Source organism: Canis aureus, chromosome 38 (genome assembly GCF_053574225.1).
Source record: "Canis aureus isolate CA01 chromosome 38, VMU_Caureus_v.1.0, whole genome shotgun sequence".
NCBI lineage: Eukaryota > Metazoa > Chordata > Mammalia > Carnivora > Canidae > Canis > Canis aureus.
This window is the reverse complement of record NC_135648.1, coordinates 9,845,765-9,866,988: the sequence shown is the minus strand read 5'-3', so window position 1 is coordinate 9,866,988 and position 21,224 is coordinate 9,845,765. Positions and strand designations below refer to the sequence as shown.

At 34.3% G+C, this 21,224-nt stretch overlaps 1 protein-coding gene across 1 annotated transcript in view; it reads left to right on the top strand.

The window, feature by feature from the left end:
• Positions 1-20,799, top strand: part of LYPLAL1 (lysophospholipase like 1) — a 36,493-nt gene extending 15,694 nt beyond the window's left edge. The window contains exons 3-5 of the mRNA XM_077887114.1: positions 6,518-6,687; positions 19,535-19,650; positions 20,447-20,799. Coding sequence (XP_077743240.1) covers positions 6,518-6,687; positions 19,535-19,650; positions 20,447-20,677 — 517 coding nt within the window. The 3' untranslated portion in view covers positions 20,678-20,799. The remainder of the gene's footprint in view (positions 1-6,517; positions 6,688-19,534; positions 19,651-20,446) is intronic.
• The last annotated feature ends 425 nt before the right edge of the window (positions 20,800-21,224 follow it).

The window sequence follows — 21,224 nt, the reverse complement described above, 5'->3', positions numbered from 1 at the left end:
CTTCATTTAATTGAAGTGCTCAATAAAGATTTTTGTTTCTCTAACATACTTTAGTTGTATTTGTAATTAGAGGTTTTCTTGTTTTGGGCTTACTATTAGAATTTCCATTTTAAAAATAATAGCAATTTTTTAACAAGCCAATTAATAACTTATATGATGATATAAATTGCTCTGTGTTTTGAAAAATTCTAAAAGTAGTAAGATTTGCATAGTGCCTCTACCGTTTGATTACTATTTTTCCAGTGAAGTGAATATTTTTTATTAAATGTATTCCAAAATAGGGTTAGATACTTTTGATTTAGGTATAGATAACAATGGATTCATTTTTGTTCTCTCACTTGGGATTCAGTTCCTATCTGATGCTCAATATTAGGAGATTGCTGTCCTGATACCAATAAACCTGTACTTCCAAGTACACTTCACTGATAAGGAACCTACTAAAAACAGCTATTTTGAAGAAGTAATTTTGAAGAAATAATTTTACTTCTTTGGTAATTATTTTAAATAGCACACTTAAATACTCATAAGTAAAAACTTTTCTTAGAAACATGTGTATAGGGCAGCCCTGGTGGCTCAGCGGTTTGGCACCATCTTCAGCCCAGGGTGGGATCCTGGATACATGGGATCAAGTCCCATGTCGGGCTCCCTGCATGGAGCCTGCTTCTCCCTCTGCCTGTGTCGCTGCCTCTCTCTCTCTCTCTCTCTCTCTCTGTGTCTCTCATGCATAGATAAATAGAATCTTAAAAAAAAAAAAAAAGAAAGAAACGTGTATGTTTGGGTTTTTTTAAACAACAAAAGAAAAATTTGACCTTTTCTTAGAAATTGCAGAATGGATTTTACAGAAATTAAAGTCAAAGGATATTCAGAGCAAAATAGGCCAATATTAGATACTCTCTTATTTCTTGCTGACCGAAATTATTCCCAGTGACATAAATGATTATTGATATTCATCATTTGACAAATACTTGTTCTTGGCACTGAGGGTATTGCTGTGGAAAAGAAATGGAAAATAAAAGAGCAACTAAATATATTCATTTCAAATAATGATAAATTCTATGAAGACAGTTAAATAGGGTAATGGAATAGAGTGTGTGTGTGTGTGTGTGTGTGTGTGTGTGTGTGTGTGTGTTTTAGGGTGGAGGAGAGGTACACTTTAAATCATAGGGTCAAAGAAGGCTTTCCTAAGGAAGAGACATTTGATCTGAGCCCTAAGTGATCCGTGGAAGCCCACCATGTGGAAGTGTGGTGCAGAGCATTCCAGGTAGAGAGAATATCAGATGCAAAGTCACTGGATCAATAATGAGGCAGTCCTGTTTGAAGAAAAACAAGAGGGAAATGGACCTGGACCTGGTAATTGCTGGGGAAGTTCTATGAAATGACACAGAGGAAGACTGGAGCCACATGATGTTATCTTAAAGGTTGTGAATGACCTTTTGATTTTATGACTTTTAGAAAATACAGATCAAAACAGAACTTGGTATCAAGCTGAATGTTCACTCTTGTTTTTCAGCCTTGGACATTTTATTCCAGCTTAATATTTTACCAGTATGTTTGATTGATTGATTGATTTAGGAGCCACACAGATGTTCTTTTGCCAAGCATATTTATTTATTGTGGTAATGTCTGAGCTATTTTATACTAGCTAATAAAGTGATTTATTTGAGGGAAAAGGTGAATGAGTATAACATATGTGCCAGTTTGTTTAGCTGTTTTGAGAATCAGTCTTATTTTTATGCTTTCTTTAAAGATTATTCTAACATATTAAGAGAATTATGCATTCTTGATTATGTTTTCTTAACAAAAAAGTTCTAAATTATTCTTTGCCTCATTAAATTTTCCCAATTATCTCCTTTGAACAAATTCTAATTCTGTTAGAGAATTGAGGGAACAAAAAACTACTATGTTCGTGAAATTTACATTGGGATTCCACCTCCGTGGAGTATCTATGACTGATTAAGGCACTGTCAAAGACAAAAAGTTAAGTGAGTGTCATTTTTTTCTGTTAATGGCTGAGTTCCCAGAATGATTCAGATTTTAGCCTATGATATCATCCTTATTTAAGTGTTTAGACAGACAAATAAATACTTAGAGAAATAGCAGAATAAAATGAGGGAAGTAGAAATCTAAAAGAGTAACAGTCTGATTCAAGTTTTTAAGTGAATGCTGTATATTCCGTTTTCATTCAGAACATTGTGATTTCGATGACAAATTGAATGCAGTTTGGGATTTCATTTTGTCTGACACTGACATTAATACTAGTGGAAAGCACCTGCTTTCATTTTCAGAGTACTTTAAGAAAGTTAATCCTGAGAAAGGGATTCTGGGAGATGGGAGGCTTGAATGCTTTCTGTGTTCTCTCCCCTTCTGATTCCAATTTATTTACCTCTCTTGAGCCAAGCAGCTTCTGAGGTCAGAAGGCCTGCGGGAATGAGGGAGAAAGCAGGTTCTGTGGAGTCCTAGTAAAAATCTGATGCAGAATTTTATCTTCTATGGACCCCTTGAAAGCCTGGAGAACAATGTAAGAGAATCCCCATATGAGTGTGGCAGATCGTAGGAAGAGCTCAATCTGCAAAAATATTCCCTCCTCTCACTTTTTTGTCATTAAATGTTAATTCACAGACAATAATGCAGTATTAATTAAAATTCCACAAGGACTGTCAAGGAGAATTATTTGAAATTATTTTTAAATTACTAAATATGTGATTAATTGCTTAAATAGAAACTGATGGATGCCTGAGAATAAACAGGACAAGTCTGAAAAAGAGACTGGTTTTGATGATGATAGGGAGAGAGTAACTAATATTACTCAACTTTAGAACACACTCTAAAGCCACTTCAGTACAATCAGTATGATCCTAACAGAAGGATAAATACTTCTTAGAACAAAATAGAACCTTTCTCAACTAGAGTTCTTCACCTGAATCACAGAGCTCAGGAAATGATTTATTATTGTTTTCTTGATTTCCTCATGAATAATATAGAGCTAGTATCATTCTAGATGCATTGGAGAGAAGTCCATTTATTATATATAGTGTATGTGTTAGACATCAGGACTTCATTCTTCCACAGAATCTAGGTTGAGAGAGACTAGATAACTCAGAACTATAAAATTAAATATGTAGTGAGGATGGAATTTCACCTTTGTGAAAGATTTTTTTTTCTTTTGGTAATAGTACAGACACAATTAACTATCCATATGGGAGAAAATGAACCCTTATGGCACTTCCATGTATGAAATAAAATTCCAGGAACTCTCGAGACTTAAATCTAAAAAAACAAAAATCTTAGAAGAAAATTTTGAATTCCATGTGTAAAAAAGTATGGATTAGGAAGAGTCTCTAAGATCAGGAGATCTAGAAATTTCAATCTTTTTCAAAGATTTTATTTATTTATTCATGAGAAACATAGAGAGAGAGAAGCAGAGACCAGGCAGAGGGCAAAGCAGGCTCCATGCAGGGAGCCTGACATGGGACTCAATCCTGGGTCTCCAGGGCCACGCCCTGGACTGAACGCGATGCTAAAAACCACTGAGCCACCAAGGCTGCCCTATTGTCTTTTTTTTTTTTTTAAGGACAAATTATATCAAATGCAATGGCTTTATCTGAATTTTTAAGAAGGCATTATAAATATGTAATGTCAATATGTAAAAAATAGATGTTAAAAATACTTGAAATATAAATGATTACTATTTAAGTGTCAATTATAAACCAAGTCTTCTTCTAAACTAGTAAGAGAGTTCTTCTTCTAAACTAGTAAGTAAGAGAGTTCTTCTTCTAAACTAGTAAGAGAGTTATGTAGAGTTCTAGAACAGTAAACAGTAATCTATAGTAATAAAAACCACACCATGGTTACCTGGGAAGTGAGTGGAAATTGCTGGCAAAGCGGCATAATGGAATTTTCTAAGAGGATATTCTGTGTCGTTGTGGAGATGATTACATTGGCAGGTCTTGGACCTGTGTACTTAAATGTGTACTTTAATGTATGTAAGTTATACTTCAGGAAAGTTGATTTAAAATATAATTGATACCCTTAAATGCTAATATTTTTAATGATCTGAACACCTGTTGTTAGGGCTGTGGACAAAAGAATTTTCTCTTTTCTTGCACAAAACTGAATTTTTATAGCCTAAATGGTAGCAACTTTGAAATATCTAAGAAGATAAAAATATATTTCAACCCAGCAGTCCTGTTTCTTGGACTTTTCCATGGGAATAAAAGTCTCCGTACATAAAAACACGTACACAAATATGTTCAATGCAGCACCGTTCTTAGTGCTAAAACCTGTGTAACCTGATGCATGTAAGAAAAGCAAATAGACCATTGCATTTTTGAAAAGCAAATAGTGCTCTGAAAAAAAATATCCTATAAAGATGCATGTTTTAATGTATGTGCACAAAACAAAGCAAAAACATTCAAGGATATATTCTAGATCTTAAACATGGTTTGCCTAGCATAAAGGTTGGGGTGTAAGAGGGGTGGAAGGATAAAGCAGCAGTGAAGAAGAGGAGTGGTACACTGAAGAAGATTTGTACAAAAAACACCAAAACAGCACAAAGAATTTCTCATCTTTGCAAAATACCATGTATCTCATAAGCTAGAAGAAAATTTAGGTTTTTGTTCTATCTTAACAGGGATATTTAAAATAGATGTTCAGAGTTTAGAAAGATGTTGCAAAATGTTTATGACATTCTTCTAATTTAGTAAATTAACAAGATCCTCTGTAGGTGAGGTGTTTTCAGACTGCTTTCAGTTTCCCTGAGAAACTTTCCAAATACAATCCTCTTGATTTCCAGGCACCGAAAGTGGACGTCCATTTATTCTGGAGTCGTATGATCTATACAGAAAAAGGAGTTCTCCTGTTGGTCCCAAGGGCAGATCTGCACAGATTGGAGAGTCCTTTTGATACAGTGGATGAAAGAATGAGAATTGACTATTCCTAGCCCTTTAGATTTGTGGAGATTATACTTGGTTTTTCACTAGAGAACATATGGGGAAGCACTGTCAGGTCTCTGTTGGTATCTTTCAGCCCTTCCCCCCCAACACCTGTACATATTTCATACTTTTATTTCACTGACTTTGGAGGGCGAGAGTCTATAACTAACTCTGACATGGGCAAGGTAGTAAATGTAGGAGGAATTCTACATCTGTGGTCATCACTGGTTTAGATTTCTTTGAAGTTATGATGGGTACTTTTAGCACTGGTTGTGTTTTCTAGGGCCTTCTTACATTAGACATAAATCCTATTTTCACTGTCATGGAAGGGAAAAGCACAGATTGCCATGTGGAAAAGTTTCCTTGTACCGTACTATCCTTCATCTTTGGAAAACTTTCATTTTCCATGTTTATCTTCTATATCCTGCTATACCTCTGTGTTTGCTTACAAGAACGTCTAAGATTGTTTTCCTTCCCCTTCATTTATTTACCTTTACCAACATAGGACCTGAACACAAGAACCCTTAACCCCATTGTAATTGTTGAAAACAGTACATTTAGAATACCTTGTCATACGCACACACTCACTCACTTTAGCAGAGAATTCCAGAGTAGAAATATACATTGAATAAGATTTACTAATACTATAACCATCCCACCTCATATGTAAATATAGAGCATCTTGTAAGATGAGTTTTGTTCAACAGAGCACAGCACCAAGTTCAGAGCATCTTATCACATAAAACATAAGTTCAAGGAGGCACCTGATTTGAGACCCAAATGATGCAAACAGTATGGAATATCTTTAAGATGAGGATTTCCAAAGATTATTTGTACCCCATTAAATTCTCATTTCGAGGTTCCAGAGGAGACCAAAAAAATAGAAGTTCCAACTCTTGATTAAAAAGAAAAATCAAGCCCGCATTCTAAGGATGATCTGGATGTGTTTTAGAAAGCTCTTAAATCATTAACTCATCTTTCATACTTAAGTGCTACAAACTAGCCACCTTTTAAAAGCATTTTGGCGAATCATTTTTTTCCACTCTTGAGATATTAAACTTTTTGCAGGGACAAACATTATTCACGTGGCTCTGAATACTAAAATATTGATCCTACATTAAAGGGAGGGAAGGGACTAAAGTAAATCAAAACAAATTGAAATAAAAAATGGTAGACTTGATCAAGTAGTCATTTAAATTGAACAGAAAAAAATACACATATGCACATTATGTATAAATCACACATGTATAAAATATATATACATATATATATATTTCTCTTTCTCATGGGGATTCTCTGGAGCATTTATGAATCTGAGAAGATAGAATAAAGAAAAGATGATGAGTTGGCCTTAGGAAATGTTGATGGGATCAGTGTAAGTATAGGCAAGTTAATGCAATATGCATGAGGCTGCTTTTAATATGAACTCTTTAACTTATAAAACTTAGAGGAAATTGAAATTATTCAACACACTATTCAACACACAATTTTTGAATTTGAAATTGAAAGATCCATTTAATAACATTCCCTTTTCCTTTATTTTCTTCTTTTTTTGTTTTGTTTTGTTTTGGTTTGGTTTTAAACAGGCCATATACTCCTATGAAAGGAGGAATCTCCAATGTATGGTTTGACAGACTTAAAATATCTAATGACTGTCCAGAACACCTTGAATCAATCAATGTAATGTGTCAAGTGCTTACAGATTTGATTGATGATGAAGTAAAAAGTGGCATCAAGAAGAATAGGATATTAGTAGGTAAGACCTTTAAATATTGGTGATTTAAATTTCTTTCACTCTTGTATATTTCTGTACATTGAAATTTACTTGAAATATTATTTAGAAACGCTCGTATATCACTTGACCTGTTCATAGTTTCAAACCAAGTTTACATATTAAGGGTTTTAAAAATGGTAAACAACAGCTCATGAAACTTTAATTTATTTTCTTTTTAATGATAACATAATTTGAGAATTCCATGCTTAATTTTCAATTAAGAGATAATTCATTTCAGTTTTTAAAATATTTTATTTAAATGAGCTTAAGTTTTATAAACATGTTTAAACTACTATGGCCATGATTGAGGTAGCATATACAGTCAAAATATAATATAAAATTCATGAAAAGTAAACTTCAGAGTTAGTAATAGGAATAGGGCATTTATAAACTCCTGTTAAATATATCTTCAGCAATTTCTGTTTCCAGGGGGATACAGTGTGCCTTTATATAAGCTGTTTATTCTACTTAATGCCCTTTTCTTTTTCTGTAATCATTAAATACATAAACTATAAAATCTCTATTTCTATAATGCATAAGAAAATGAGATTGGCTGGGTAGAATGGATGTTGCAGGACATATTTTGGTGAAGGAGTTTTATTTTCAAATATAACTTCAATTTATAATGAGTTGTATTTAATGATGAAATTATAAAGCAGATTGGCTATCTCTGTCATATTCTAAATAACATTAAAATACACATTGGAAAAAAAATAATAAAATACACATTGGGATCCAATATAGAAAAGATTTGGGTACATCAATAAACTTCCTTTGTGTTTATTGAAGTACTGAACAAGTCATTGAGTTGAGAGGCAGTATAATATAATCCGTAAAATCCATTCTCTTCTGCCTTGCCTTCAGCTTCCACTTTTGTTAGTTAAAAGCAGTGTGTATGGGATCCCTGGGTGGCGTAGCGGTTTAGCGCCTGCCTTTGGCCCAGGGCGCGATCCTGGAGACCCGGGATCGAATCCCACGTCGGGCTCCTGGTGCATGGAGCCTGCTTCTCCCTCTGCCTGTGTCTCTGCCTCTCTCTCTCTCACTGTGTGCCTATCATAAGTAAATAAAAATTAAAAAAAAAAAAAAGCAGTGTGCCATCCAGCCCAGCAACATCCCTTTTCTGGTCTTCTGTTTCAGCATCGAAATAGATAACAAAATGAGAGTGCTGGAGAGACCACGAGGAAGGGCACCCAGCTCAGTCTGGGGGTACATTATAAAACACTTAACAAGATAGAATTCAGAATGTGAGAATGTACAGCAGGGTTCGTCATTCATCATTTAGCAAATATTTTCTAAGTTCCTGTTGCGTGCCAAGCGATGTTAAATGCCCAAAGGGACACACAGATAAATAGAAAAGGATCTGTGTCACAACTGCTAACAACCTGGAAGAGCCCATGAGGTACTTAAGCGAAACTGTAATGCCAGCAAGCCTGTTGTGAGTGCCCTAAAGCAGTGTAACTGACATTCAAAGAGAATGATCACATATATTTATTATTATTTCCCAGGATGCATTGCAATTCCTGGCATAGAGCAGATGCTTAGGAAGTTTATATGAATGCCATGACCTGATCAGTAACTTGATTTAATTAAGTACCACAGGAATTCAGACGAAACAGAGATCGTACCTATTTGAGGCTATTCAATAATTGTTTAATAGTTGTTTAGTAGGAAGCTAGCAATGACATTTGAGATTCGAGATGTATGCATAAATAAAAGTTTAACTACCGTGGAGGTCTAGGCATAGAGAATAAGATGAAGTAAAAAAAAAAAAAAAAAAAAAAAAAAAAGTAGTACTTGAAAACGTCTGGACATTAGATGGCTTTAGGGGAAAGTTCGTTGTCTGACCAAAATGCCTTGTTGACTCTGATAGCTGGGCTAAGAGACTACAGAGCATAATGGTAATAGTGACAAACGTGGGTTCGAACTTGACATCTGCCCTGTTACCACTACATTTCCTACACTGCTTTTCTGCTGCCTTGCCTGGAAAGTAGGAATACCAGCACAACATCTGTTTTACTGGGTGGTGATATTTGTCAAATACTTGGCTCATTCTAGGTTTCTCAAACTCTTTTTGGGTCCCCTTCTGTCCTTTCTTCTGTGGATGATGGGTGAGGGATGATTAAAGAAGGCCTTTGAGTCCTACAGCTCCTTAGAACTGTGCATCAGGAAAATTAATCTGGCAGAAAGGTTAAGTGAAGAGATGCAAAGTTGAGTGTGGGGAAATCCAGTCACTGAATTGATCATTGTAAGGTAAGGAGATCCTGAAGTAATGTGATAACAGTGGGAAAAGAAAAGAACAGTTTAAGGGATTATTTTCAAATAAAATTATAAAATATTCATACATAAAAAAAAGTAAAAAATAGGGATGCTTGGGTGGCTCAGTGGTTGAGCGTCTGTCTTTGGCTCAGGGCGTGATCCCGGGATTCTGAGATCGAGTCCTGCATTGGGCTCCCTGTGAAGAACCTGCTTCTCCTTCTGCCTGTGTCTCTGTCTCTCTTTCTGTCTCTCATGAATATATAAATAAAATCTTAAAAAAAAAAGTAAAAAATACTCTAATGGATTGAGGACTGTCACATTGATCTATAACTGTCATTCCCCAGATCCATCAGCTGCTTCATCTTATTCATCTTCAAAAAGAGACTGTGGGGACTGTTGTAAGATCAGACACTTAATAAGAATTTTGAATCAAGGTTTACTTCTCCTGTTGAGTTTAACTGAACATTTTTAAGACTTCTAATACATGTTGTCACATTCCTTTCACAAAAGAATTATACCTATTGATATTTCTACCACCCCTGTTAGAATGTCCATCTGACTACATCCTCACTGAATAATATTGCTGTAAAAAATGTTGCTGAAAATAAGGTCATTAATTTTACTTAATTTGTTATTTTCCTTCTAATGCTGTTTGTTATATTTTAACACAGGATAACTGTTCTTAATTGTCTGTTAGTCTTCCCTTTTATGATTTTTCTTTTCCAAGTAAGGTCTCAGTTTAAGACTCTCTAGAACTTGTGTAAATATTCAAATAGATTCTCTACTGGTTTTCTGTAATGCAATTTATTTTTTTTTCTACACATAATTCTATGATTCATCTGGAATTTATTCTGCTTTTTTTTTTTTTTTTTTACCATGTCTTGGGGGTTTTAATTATTTTCTGAAGTACCAAGAGAACCTAGTTAAAGGATAGTCTTATTTATAAAGTAATCAGTAATATAGTGAGTATTTCATCAAAATTCCACTGAATTTATAACAACATTTCATTTTGGAAGCTTTGTAGGTTACTACATTATAAAATGGTAACATCTGAAATTTATGACAAAGGCATATTAAAACATTAAAATATTTATATATTATATTATTTTACAAATATAAAATATAGCTGGGAAAGAAAAAAAAAGTGGGTTTTTTTTGTTTTTTTGTTTTTTTTTTTTTTAGAATTTGTGAGATGAACTGATTAATTTTTTTTTTTTAATTTTTATTTATTTATGAGAGAGAGAGAGAGAGAGAGGCAAAGACACAGGCAGAGGGAGAAGCAGGCTCCATGCAGGGAGCCCGACGTGGGACTCGATCCCGGGTCTCCAGGATCGCGCCCTGGGCCAAAGGCAGGCGCCGAACCGCTGCGCCACCCAGGGATCCCTGAACTGATTAATTTCTATCCAAATGCCTCCTTCCTAGTTTGAGATATGAAAGGGACCACAAAGTGCAGATGCAAGATGTTCTTGTTACTTGAATTGTTAGTTATTTAGCTAGTCAATGAACATAGATCTTCAGGAAGGATTCTTCAGCACTAAACATGTACCCCAAAATACACATGATCCTTGACCTCTTATGCTATGACCAAAAAATTTAGTTATATTACCTCCTTTTTGTGTGCTGGATTCTTTACATGGGTTAGTTCTTAATGCAGAGAAGAAATAGCATTCTATCCTGCAAGAAATTTTTTGTTGTGGTTGTTATTTGCTTGTCTTACTGCCCACTGAACCACTGATTTATTTTAAAACATGGCACAAGAAGCAGTATCATTGCTGTGTTTGAATATTAGTACATGCATTCCCTGAGTTACGAATATCATAATTACAGATGCACTGATGCATCCGATGGCAGTATAAAACAAGTAAGAACTTGGGCTCTGGCCTCAGCCTACAGATTTCCAACCTGGATTCACTACTCTGTGGTGATCTCCTTAACCTCTGTGCTTGGATGATAATAACAGTACTTGTCATACAGAGTTGTGGTAATTGAATTAGTCAATTCATATGAAATACTTGGAAATGTGTCTGGCATGCAATGTTGAGACCATTTTCTTGCTGTTATATAGTCTTTCTACCACTTATGCCACAGCCTCTCCAAACAGAAAGGCCCTGCCAACTAGGCTAGGCTTGCCACTGGGACACTCATAGGGTAGCTCACTACTTCTTCCCTACTAGCTGTCTTATTTTTGCTTAGTGTTAGGTATACATGCTGTGTTTCCCTCTTTCTTTTTCATAGGTTAAATATTTAAATATTAATATTAAATAATCTTATTTTTAATTTAATATTTAATAATTTGATTTTATATTTTTCTACTGGTTTTTATGCTTTTGTAGTGTCTGTTACAGAACATTTTAAGAGAAGTAAGTTTTAAGTGCTACTCATAACATTTTAATAAAGAAGAGATTCAATGGGAAGTCAAAGAAAAATGCACTTAAGATTCTGAGCAGTTTTTATTACACACATACACACATGCACCACAGCGAGGATGGGCTATTTTAAAAACTTGTAAAAGGGAAAACTAGAGAATTTTAAGATTGGAAAAGAAAAACATAGAGCTAATAGGTACAAAAATTGTTATCCTTATTGACTTAATATGTAGTAAAATTTCTGATATAATATCATACAGTATGTGCTCATGGAACCCTCATCTCAGATTATAACTGCAACCAGTATAACTTTGTAAAACAATACCTTTCTCTGTATTTGGGTAGGTGGGAGTCTGTTCGTTGTCTGGTTTTATTTTGATTAGTGATATTTTATTATATTAAACCTAGTTTTATAAAAACAATTGTTTTTGGGCAGCCCCAGTGGCGCAGCGGTTTAGCGCAGCCTGCAGCCCAGGGCGTGATCCTGGGGACCCTGGATCAAGTCCCACGTCACGCTCTCTGTATGATGCCTGCTTCTCCCTCTGCCTGTGTCTCTGCCTCTCTCTCTCTGTCTCTATGAATAAATAAATAAAATCTTAAAAAAAATAAAAAAATAAAAACAATTGTTTTTATAATATATGTTTTCCAAACTGTTTTTGGATAGTCTACTTAGTTTGTTCAGGTCAAAGATGGTACTTCTCATACCAAATTTGATCTCCAAATTGTTCATAAAAGTGTTTAGTCTTGCAGTATCAAGAAAACTATCAAAAATTCTACAGCCTAATGAGGGAGATACAGAAGTAAGGTATTCTGATACAATGTATTATAAAAGTGTGTACAGGGTACAATGTGAGCAGTGAAGAAAGACAAGTAAATTCTGGGGGAGTTAGGGACTGCTTTTTAGAAGAGAGGACTCTCCAAGCAAGTTTTAAAGAATGAGTAAAAATATGACTGGTAAACAAAGAGGGGAACACATGTATAGAAGGAAGCAAGGAGCACATCAGAATCTCTCAGGATATACTAGTTGAGTATGCACTCAACCCCCGATAATTATCAAATTAGAAATAGAGAATGACTTGATCAAATGTGCATTTCAGAAAGCTTATGCTGTTAACTCTATGGAAGACAGGCCAGTCTGAAGGTCAAGAGAATAGCAAGGTGGCTAATGCAATAGATCCAAGAGAATGATGGCAACTGACACAGACACTGTTTTCAGATTTAAGGAACACAAAGATAAATAAGGTTATACTGAAGGACATGATACTCAGCTGCAAGCATTAGCTGTGAGAACAAACTCTTGGATTTTTAGTCATAAGTGGAAATATATTGCTTTCTTAATGGAAAAAAATAAATTAACTTTGGTTAGATAGGAAGAACTAGACAAAAAGTTTACTACCTGTCCCAGTGTTTGAGTTGGATACAGAGGAGATGGTCAAGAAACACCAGTGTGTTCCTTGGAGACATTTGTGACTCCTCACTCTGTATATTAAGAATAGACATAAGAGGGACACCTGGGTGGCTCAGCGGTTGAGCGTCTGCCTTTGGCTCAGAGCATTATCCCACAGTCCTGGGATCACGCCCAACATTGGGCTTCCTGGATGGAACCTGCTTCTTCCTCTGCCTGTGTCTCTGCCTCTCTCTCTCTCTCTCTCTCTTTCTATCTCTCATGAATAAATAAATCTTAAAAAAAAAAGAATAGACATAAGAAAGCTTGTTTGATTTTATGTATTTATACCACACATGATTCTACAGAGGGTAAGATAAAAAGGGAGAAACATGGACAATAAAATAGTGACTTTAAATCACTTTCTGATTGCTGACAGTATAGTTACTAATAAACTGTTGGTTCAAATCTTGTAACCTGTGAAGATTGTTAATAATGCTAGATTATCTTGTCTTCTTGTTTTATTAACATATGGGGAGTGTCCATTGTGCAGAATGCAAGCAAATTCATAGTATTATATTAATGTCAGTCTTGAAACTCATTTCCTTTTAGTATGTTTCCATGTAATGTGAGAAATCAAAATGGAGAAAGGTATATAATTTTTCCCATGTGTACCGTTCTGCTTTAAAAGTATATATAGTAGTAGTACTATGAAAATAGGTGGCATTTGTATTACACTTGACAGTTTTTAAATTTTCATTATTATACATTATGTTTTCAGATAGCATCAAATTATAAGGTTGTTTTCATGTACAAAGTCTATTTTGAGGTTTGTGATAGTGAAAACAGGATATTTAAAAAAAAGAAAACTAAGATTCAAAGAGATTACTAGCTAACATAAAATGAGGGGGACTAGAACCCAGATCCTTGGACTTGGTCACCTTTGTACCAGGATGAGATTCCGTTTTTGGCCACTAGGTGGTGACAATTTGCTAAGACAAAACTGATAAAATTTAGGGTTTAACTTTGATCTAGGACGTATAGAACATGACAAGTGATACAACCAGATAATAAGAATTTTGATAATATGAGCATACTGTCAGAATTTTGAAGCAGGGAAAATCAAGTTCTCCTGGAATTACACCTGACTAATTTACATGGATGTTCTAAATACCCATCGTGAGAAATGGTTAAGGGAATTACTGTCTATTAATACAATTGAATATTATGTAACAGATACTGTATGTACACATAGAAGTAACTTTATGAATATGTGTTCAATGAATAAAATTATGGATTTCGTAATTCTTTTGAAAGACTTAAGTCAGTATGATTTGAAAGAAAAAGGTACAAAAATTACACATGTAGAGTGTCTAATAATTAAAATGAACTTCTGAAAACATGTCAGAATTACGTATGAATAGTTGAAACTTTGGATGGTCATTTTATTTCTGCCTATATGGTGAAAACGCTTTATATGTTAGATATATATCAATGTTTTTTATAATGTTTAAAAATGAAGGGATAGTTAGAATGACCAAGATGAATTAGCACCAAAATTTCCAGGCTTCCTTTGTCCTGACCTTATACGAATTTCTTCTGAAGCTCTCTCGAGCTAAAACTTGAGAATGATAGCAAATTTCTACTTTATTTTAACATATATTTGCCTTCATTAAGCAACTTGTGTTTTTTCAACAATAATTAGAACTTTAAAAGCTTGGAACTCCTGTTCAAACAGCTTTTTCTGGAAGATGGATAAGTATTTTGTTTACCCTGTAAATTTTGTATCAGAGAACATAGACAAATAAATATATATTCCCAAGCTTTTTGAGACTTTATCACGGTTCAGTCTGAATCATTATGATACATAAGTTAAATGAAATAATTGTTGAAATTTGAAGGAGGGTAGATTTTATTACATTCTAAAAATCCTATGCAATTGATGGTAAACTTGAGTTTTTAAGTATTTTTTTCCTCTGGATTTTGTTTTCAGATAGATTAGTTTTCCCAGTGTAGTTTTTTATACATTGTTTCTGTTTTATTTTATTTAAAGAGCTCATAAAAGTTAGGTTTATTATTTTTTTAACATGTTTTATTCAGCTTGTTAATCTTAAATGTATGTTGAAATGTTAACTCTTGACGTTTTAATACTTTGCCAGCAACTATAAATATATGTTATAACCATTACCTACAATGAGTTTACTATTTGGTATTTACTTATTGAACAGTATATTTTATATTGCATTTTAGATATTTAGATGGAAATTGGATTCAGATAACCAGTCTTTTGTGTTAAATTTCCTTCTATTAGAAAAAAATACACAAAGTCCCTTTTCATAGTAAGTTGTGATGCTAAAGGTAATTATATTATCAAAGATGACTGGTCAAAAATTGCAGATTACCTCACAAGATTATAATTAGGTAAGGGACTTAGATTAAATCTCTAATAAGATTTCAATGAGTACATTTATTTTCACTGTAAATTATGAGTACTGAACATGAGGTTAAAAGTCTGTAGGATGCATTTATGTTTGTTCATAATGACATCTCAGATGTGGAAAATGTTTTCTTTCTTACTTTTGGTTTTGTTCTTCATAGGCTGGTTTCGGCCAGGGGGCTCTGAAACCACAGAAAGTGATTAGGTTACCCTAGTCAATAAAAGGAAATGTTGGAGGGGGAAATTTGATCTGTAAAATTTTCTCAATATGTATGGTATTAAAGTAATTTTTTAAGTTGTTTTTGCTTACTTATCTGTTTTGTTCATATTTTAAATCCTGTGATTCTTAAATCTCAATCATATTAAAAGATCACATTTAATGATCCTAGCCTCAACATCTTTTTATTAAATGTTTTCTTTTTGCTCCATTTTATGAATTTTGAAGCTTTTTTCAATTATTGGTGCAGCTTAGATTACCTAGAACTTTATTGTCCAATATGATAGTCCTTAGCCACATGTGACTATTTAAACTTAAATTTAAACTAGCTAAAATTAAATAAAATTAAACATTTAGTTCCTTAGTCACACTGGTCACATTTGATACATTCCGTAGGTACGTTTGGCAAAAATATAATTCAAGCTCTTGAATTTCTCCAAAAAATAAAAACTTTGTTGCTACAGGCTTGGTATCTATAACATATGGATTTCTTTTAAATCATGACCATATTTTCACTTTCTGTTCTTACCCATTATACCTAATCCTGAATTGTCTGCCTTGCAGCCATTGATATTTTTCTAAGACTATGATTCTCATACATTTGATTTATAGGTAGAAGAGCTTTTAAAAATTAGACATATACTTTGAGATTGTGTTAGAGGGCCTGGGGCTGAGTCTAAGAATCTTTATTATTGAGCCAGATTTAGAAATTGTTAGCCTGGGGCACACTAACCATTCCCTCCTGCTTTTTCTAAGCTTCACTTTTACATCCAGTCAGATCACCAAAGAGCCACATTTCCTGAAGATATCAATTTGTCCCCTTATAGAAATACTCTTATAGAATCACAACTGATATTTATTCGATAAGATACTTATTAAATGCCTACTATGTGCCAGGCGCTGTTCTAAGCATAGGGAGGGAACATCAAATAAAACAGACAAAAATCCCTGTTCACGTAAACCTTACAGACTATTGAATGTTCGGTCTTTATGTCCTCGACTTATATAAAAGAGTCGAGCAGAAGAGGCTGTATGTAAAATGTCTTGTTTTGAGTTTTATGTTTAATAAAGAACTACTTGATGAATTCCACCCAGGAATTCAATGTTAGGAGAAGTTTCTGGTATGATTCGGCACATGATTCCTTCTGTTGGAGAATGTTGTCTTGCTACAGGGAAGCAATTGGAAGTCCAGTTGAACTCCTGATTGCTGCTGCCTCCCCGTATTGTGGTCTTGTGTCTCTCTCCTTCGTTCTTGATCTCTCGTTCTTCCAGCAACCCCATCTCTCCCTCCCTCACATTTTCCCCTCATCTTAGAGATGTAGTTTTGTTGTTAACAGTGTTTGGTTATAAGCAATGTAGAATTGATTTTGTAAGTAAATTTGAAAAAGGGGAAATCTAAAGCGATGAAGGAAGTAATAAGCATTTGCTAGGATTGGTTTTGTGAACTTTAAGGAGGGCTGAAATTGTATTCTGGGAGATACAGATTCTTATTCTTAAACTGAAAGGTTTCTGTATTTACAGTAACTGTAAACTTTGAAAGTCCTTGCTGTTTTGACTTTTACAAATGATTATTAAGCATTTGTATATATACTTGGTAGAAATCCTGGAGTGCCTGGGTGGCTTAGTTAAAAATCTGCCTTTGGGTCAGGTCATGATCCCAGGATCCCGGGATGGAGCCCCACATCGAGCTTCTTGCTCAGTAGGAAGTCTGCTTCTCCCTCTGCCTCTCCCTCACCCCCTGCTTCTGTGCTTGCTCTCTCTCTCTCTCTCTCTCTCTGTCAAATAAATAAATAAAATCTTAAAAAAAAAAAAAAAAGAACTTGGTGGAAACCCTTAAGATCATCTAGTCCAACTATCTAATATTTTTTTTTTCCAGCTATCTAATCTTAACTGGGACTGAGATCTTAGGTTTTAGATAATTTACTCCAAGACACGCAGTTAGAGTGTCACTAGCAGGATTAGAATTCAGTTTCTCTTTATTTCAGTATGTCCTCTTTCCACCAGACTTTAAATTAGAAAATGTTTCATGTGCCTTAAGTATGATAAATTTAAGAGATGTTTTACTACTTTCATCCTATAATATATGGTTTCTAAGACTAAACAGACTTATATTGCATTGTCGCTGTGTACCAGCAAGCATACTCCCCACTGGGCATGGACAATAAGGAAGCCAGTTCTTCTTCACATGGGCACCAGAGAGTGAGGACACTTTGCTGAGCTCCTCCTAAGCCTGCAACCAGTCTGATGGTGGAAGAAAGAACTGTTTCTTACCCTCAAGGATTTCAAAATCTAGAGAACTTAGTTACTGAATTAAAGCTTGACAAGAATTATACTTCAAGATGTTTGCTTTATAACCCACACACTATATTACATAGAAAACTTGAGGAAAAAAGAGAAGCCTGTAACTAGAACTGCAGCAAAACCCAGTAAGTTTCAAATTTTCTGCGCTTACTTACAATGAATGTTTACCAAAAACACTATCTTGTCTGCGGTAAACTCTGCATATCCAAATGGGGCATGTCATGCTTATCAGTGTACACATTCATAGGTAATGTAGTCCAGTAGTTTTTAACCTTTTTGAGAATCCGATGCACATACGCAACTCATATTCAATTTTAAGATGTGTATGATGCCTCCTCCGCTGCCAATCCATTCATGATCTCTCTTCAGACGTTTCTGCTTCTGTGACTGGAGTGGGGGTTATTTTGAAAGAGCCTTTCAAGTAGTTCTCATCTACAGTGAACTTCTGCTACTGATGAGACCCTATTATTTCTTTCTGGTATGTTGAAAACCACAGATGTAATATTTATCATACACTGTAATTATTTACATATTATGTACTTCTTGAAAAGCTAAACTTCACAAGCCTAGTAATCTTCACTCATACATTTGTATCCTGCCAAATATTGGCAGGCCAATAATATTATTAAGCATTATTAAATAAATAAGTAAAATATAAAAATAAAGAAATTAAAAGTTCTATTTTAATAAATGCCAGAGGGTAGTAGAGTATATTAAAGTCCGTGGCAAGCAATCTGGACTCTGAAAGTCCTAGCTTTATAGCTAAAATTAAGGGTGCATCCTTAAGCAGATCACCTAATCTAGTGCCTTGGTTCACTTCATCTGTAAAAGGAGATTATAGTAAATTCAAATTTATATTCTACAAGGACTCAACTTTGCACTTTGTTAAGTGAAATAAAGCAGGAGACTAGAAATGAGATCTGGACTCTATACCAATGTATATTTTTATATTTCCACAAATGTGTGGCTGTGTGATTTACTTTCTATATTTATTTCTCACAAAATGTAAATAAGATACCTTTTAACTCTCACTCAAGCTCAAGAACAGCATTTCAGGTCTCTAGCCTGCAGTTGGGCTACTGCATCACATACCCATCTTGTATTCTGTGATGTCTCATGTAGGGCCCATGTATAGGATACGTGCTGCTGAAGGGAGCATGGGGACCATGTATTTTAGTCTGCATATCTCCGGTGGCTAGCACAGTGTTTGGCACATACAAGACAATAAAAATTTGCTAAATGAGTAAATTATTTTTTAACTCTCTTGAAAAAGTTCATATAGGTACATACATTTTAATTATACCATTATAAGTCAGTTTCCAAAACAATATTATAATTCAGGATGTTTTAACTAGCTCACCAAAGTTTTGATCATCCTCCCTAGAAGATTACTGAACATCCATTATATGGCAGGCCCTAGAAATTTAACTCCTCGTGGAGCTTGGAGCTTGGCAAAGACGACAAAATGATGTGTGTTACTAATTCTGGTGGCAGTGTGAGGACTCCTATGCTACAAGTATAAGCAAAAGTTTAATTAGCACTTTTACTATGACTCATTTTGAATTATGATAACATGATAGTATATTTTTACTCAGAATAATTTCTTTAATTCCAGCTCTTTTTATAACAAATCTCTTTACCAGTGATGACATGGATAAACCAGTGTTATTTACTCAATTGCAAGTATTTTTTTAATGAGATTGAAAGTAGACTAAATTTATTTTTAGCACTATCTCTCTCAAAAGGTCTCCAAATATTTTAAAACATGCGTGGAGGCCTGACACAGATGTATCTTGTTCTAAATTATTGTCACAAATATTCTGCCTTTTTTTTTTTCTTTTTGATAAGTGAATTTTTGCTTCTTCTAGGAGGATTTTCTATGGGAGGGTGCATGGCAATGCATTTAGCATATAGAAATCATCAAGATGTGGCAGGAGTATTTGCTCTTTCAAGTTTTCTGAACAAAACATCTGCTGTTTACCAGGTAAGTTCCAGATTTTAAAAACAAAACAAAAGAAACAAGCATGAAATTTCACACATTGGAACAAACAAAATCAAGCAGGAACAGTCAATGCATACAGCGCTGCTGGGAATCCATCCCCAATTAGTTATATTAAATATTAATTCCAGCTGATATTAATGTCCAGGAAATCCCATAGAAAGAATATTGTTAAGCACAGTGTCAAAGGGGAAAGGATAAAAATAACCTATGTATGATACATATGTATCCCTTATACATATTAAAAATATGAATGATTATAGCAAGGTTGTTTATTATGTCATGAATATCATCAAAACAAAGAATCCCTTACATTCCTGATACCTGTTTCATAGCAGCATGCTAAAAATATGAATATAGAACGTTATAGCGTTGTAACTTCATACCAAAAATGGAAACAGCAGATACAGAAATGAAAGCTAGAATGTAGTTTTCCCGTTGATAGTGCCTTTCTCCATTCTTCCACTCTACATGAAGAGGTTTGTCTGATGGAGTCACGTTTTCTCCAGGAAATACTTTGACCATGTTCAAGGCAGTCCTCTATGGAGTCAGTGCTGGTCACATACAACTAACTGTAGCTCATGTGATGCCAGCAACAGGCTGAGCCCCCCCGCCAATAAAACAGTGTATGCCTTAGACTGTACCGCCACTGTACCACTCTTTTTTCCCTTGGAATATTGAAGCTTTGGTAACATTGCAGTTTTTCTGCCCTGTCTGATTTTCAAGTGATGTTCTTAAACGAATTTCTTAAGCATTTCCATTTTTATATCCTGTTCTCTAGGCTCTTCAGGAAAGTGATGGTGTACTCCCTGAATTATTTCAGTGCCATGGTACTGCAGATGAGTTAGTTCTTCATTCTTGGGGTGAAGAGACAAACTCGATGTTAAAATCTCTGGGAGTGAGCACGAAGTTTCATAGTTTCCCAGGTGTTTACCATGAGCTAAGCAAAGCTGAGCTAGAAAAACTGAAGTCATGGTTTCTTGCAAAACTTCCAGGAGAAATGGACAGTTAAAGTTGAATGAATCAAGATTGATTTGGTAATCTACATGTAATGTCTTTGTGAAAAGTGTTTTTTACTGCCAAATTACAATTGATAAATGATAATTAAATATTAATAAATATCAAGTTTACTGATTTTTCTACTAGTTATTGAAATGCTTAGCACCACAGAGAGTAGCATCATCTTATTTAGACAAACATTTGTATATTATTTTTCAGATACATTTGTAAATATTTGGAGACATTTTGAATAAATATTTAAGTTTTAAAAATAATGTAAAGTTAGTTTAAGTATGGGCAATGGGAAAACATGAAAAGGCTTAACATGGCATTTTATTTCAAAGTGCCCTATTTTGTTTCCAAATATTTGGGAATATTTGATATGTTTGTTTAATGATTTCTAATTTAAATCCATTGTGGTCAGAGAGCATACTCTGTGTTACTATTTTGTCTATATTCATGAAGGATATTGGTCTGTAGGTTTTGGGGGTTTTTTGTTTGTTTTTTGTTTTTTGGGTTTTTTTGTTTGTTTGTTTGTTTTTTTGGTTAATTTGTTTTGT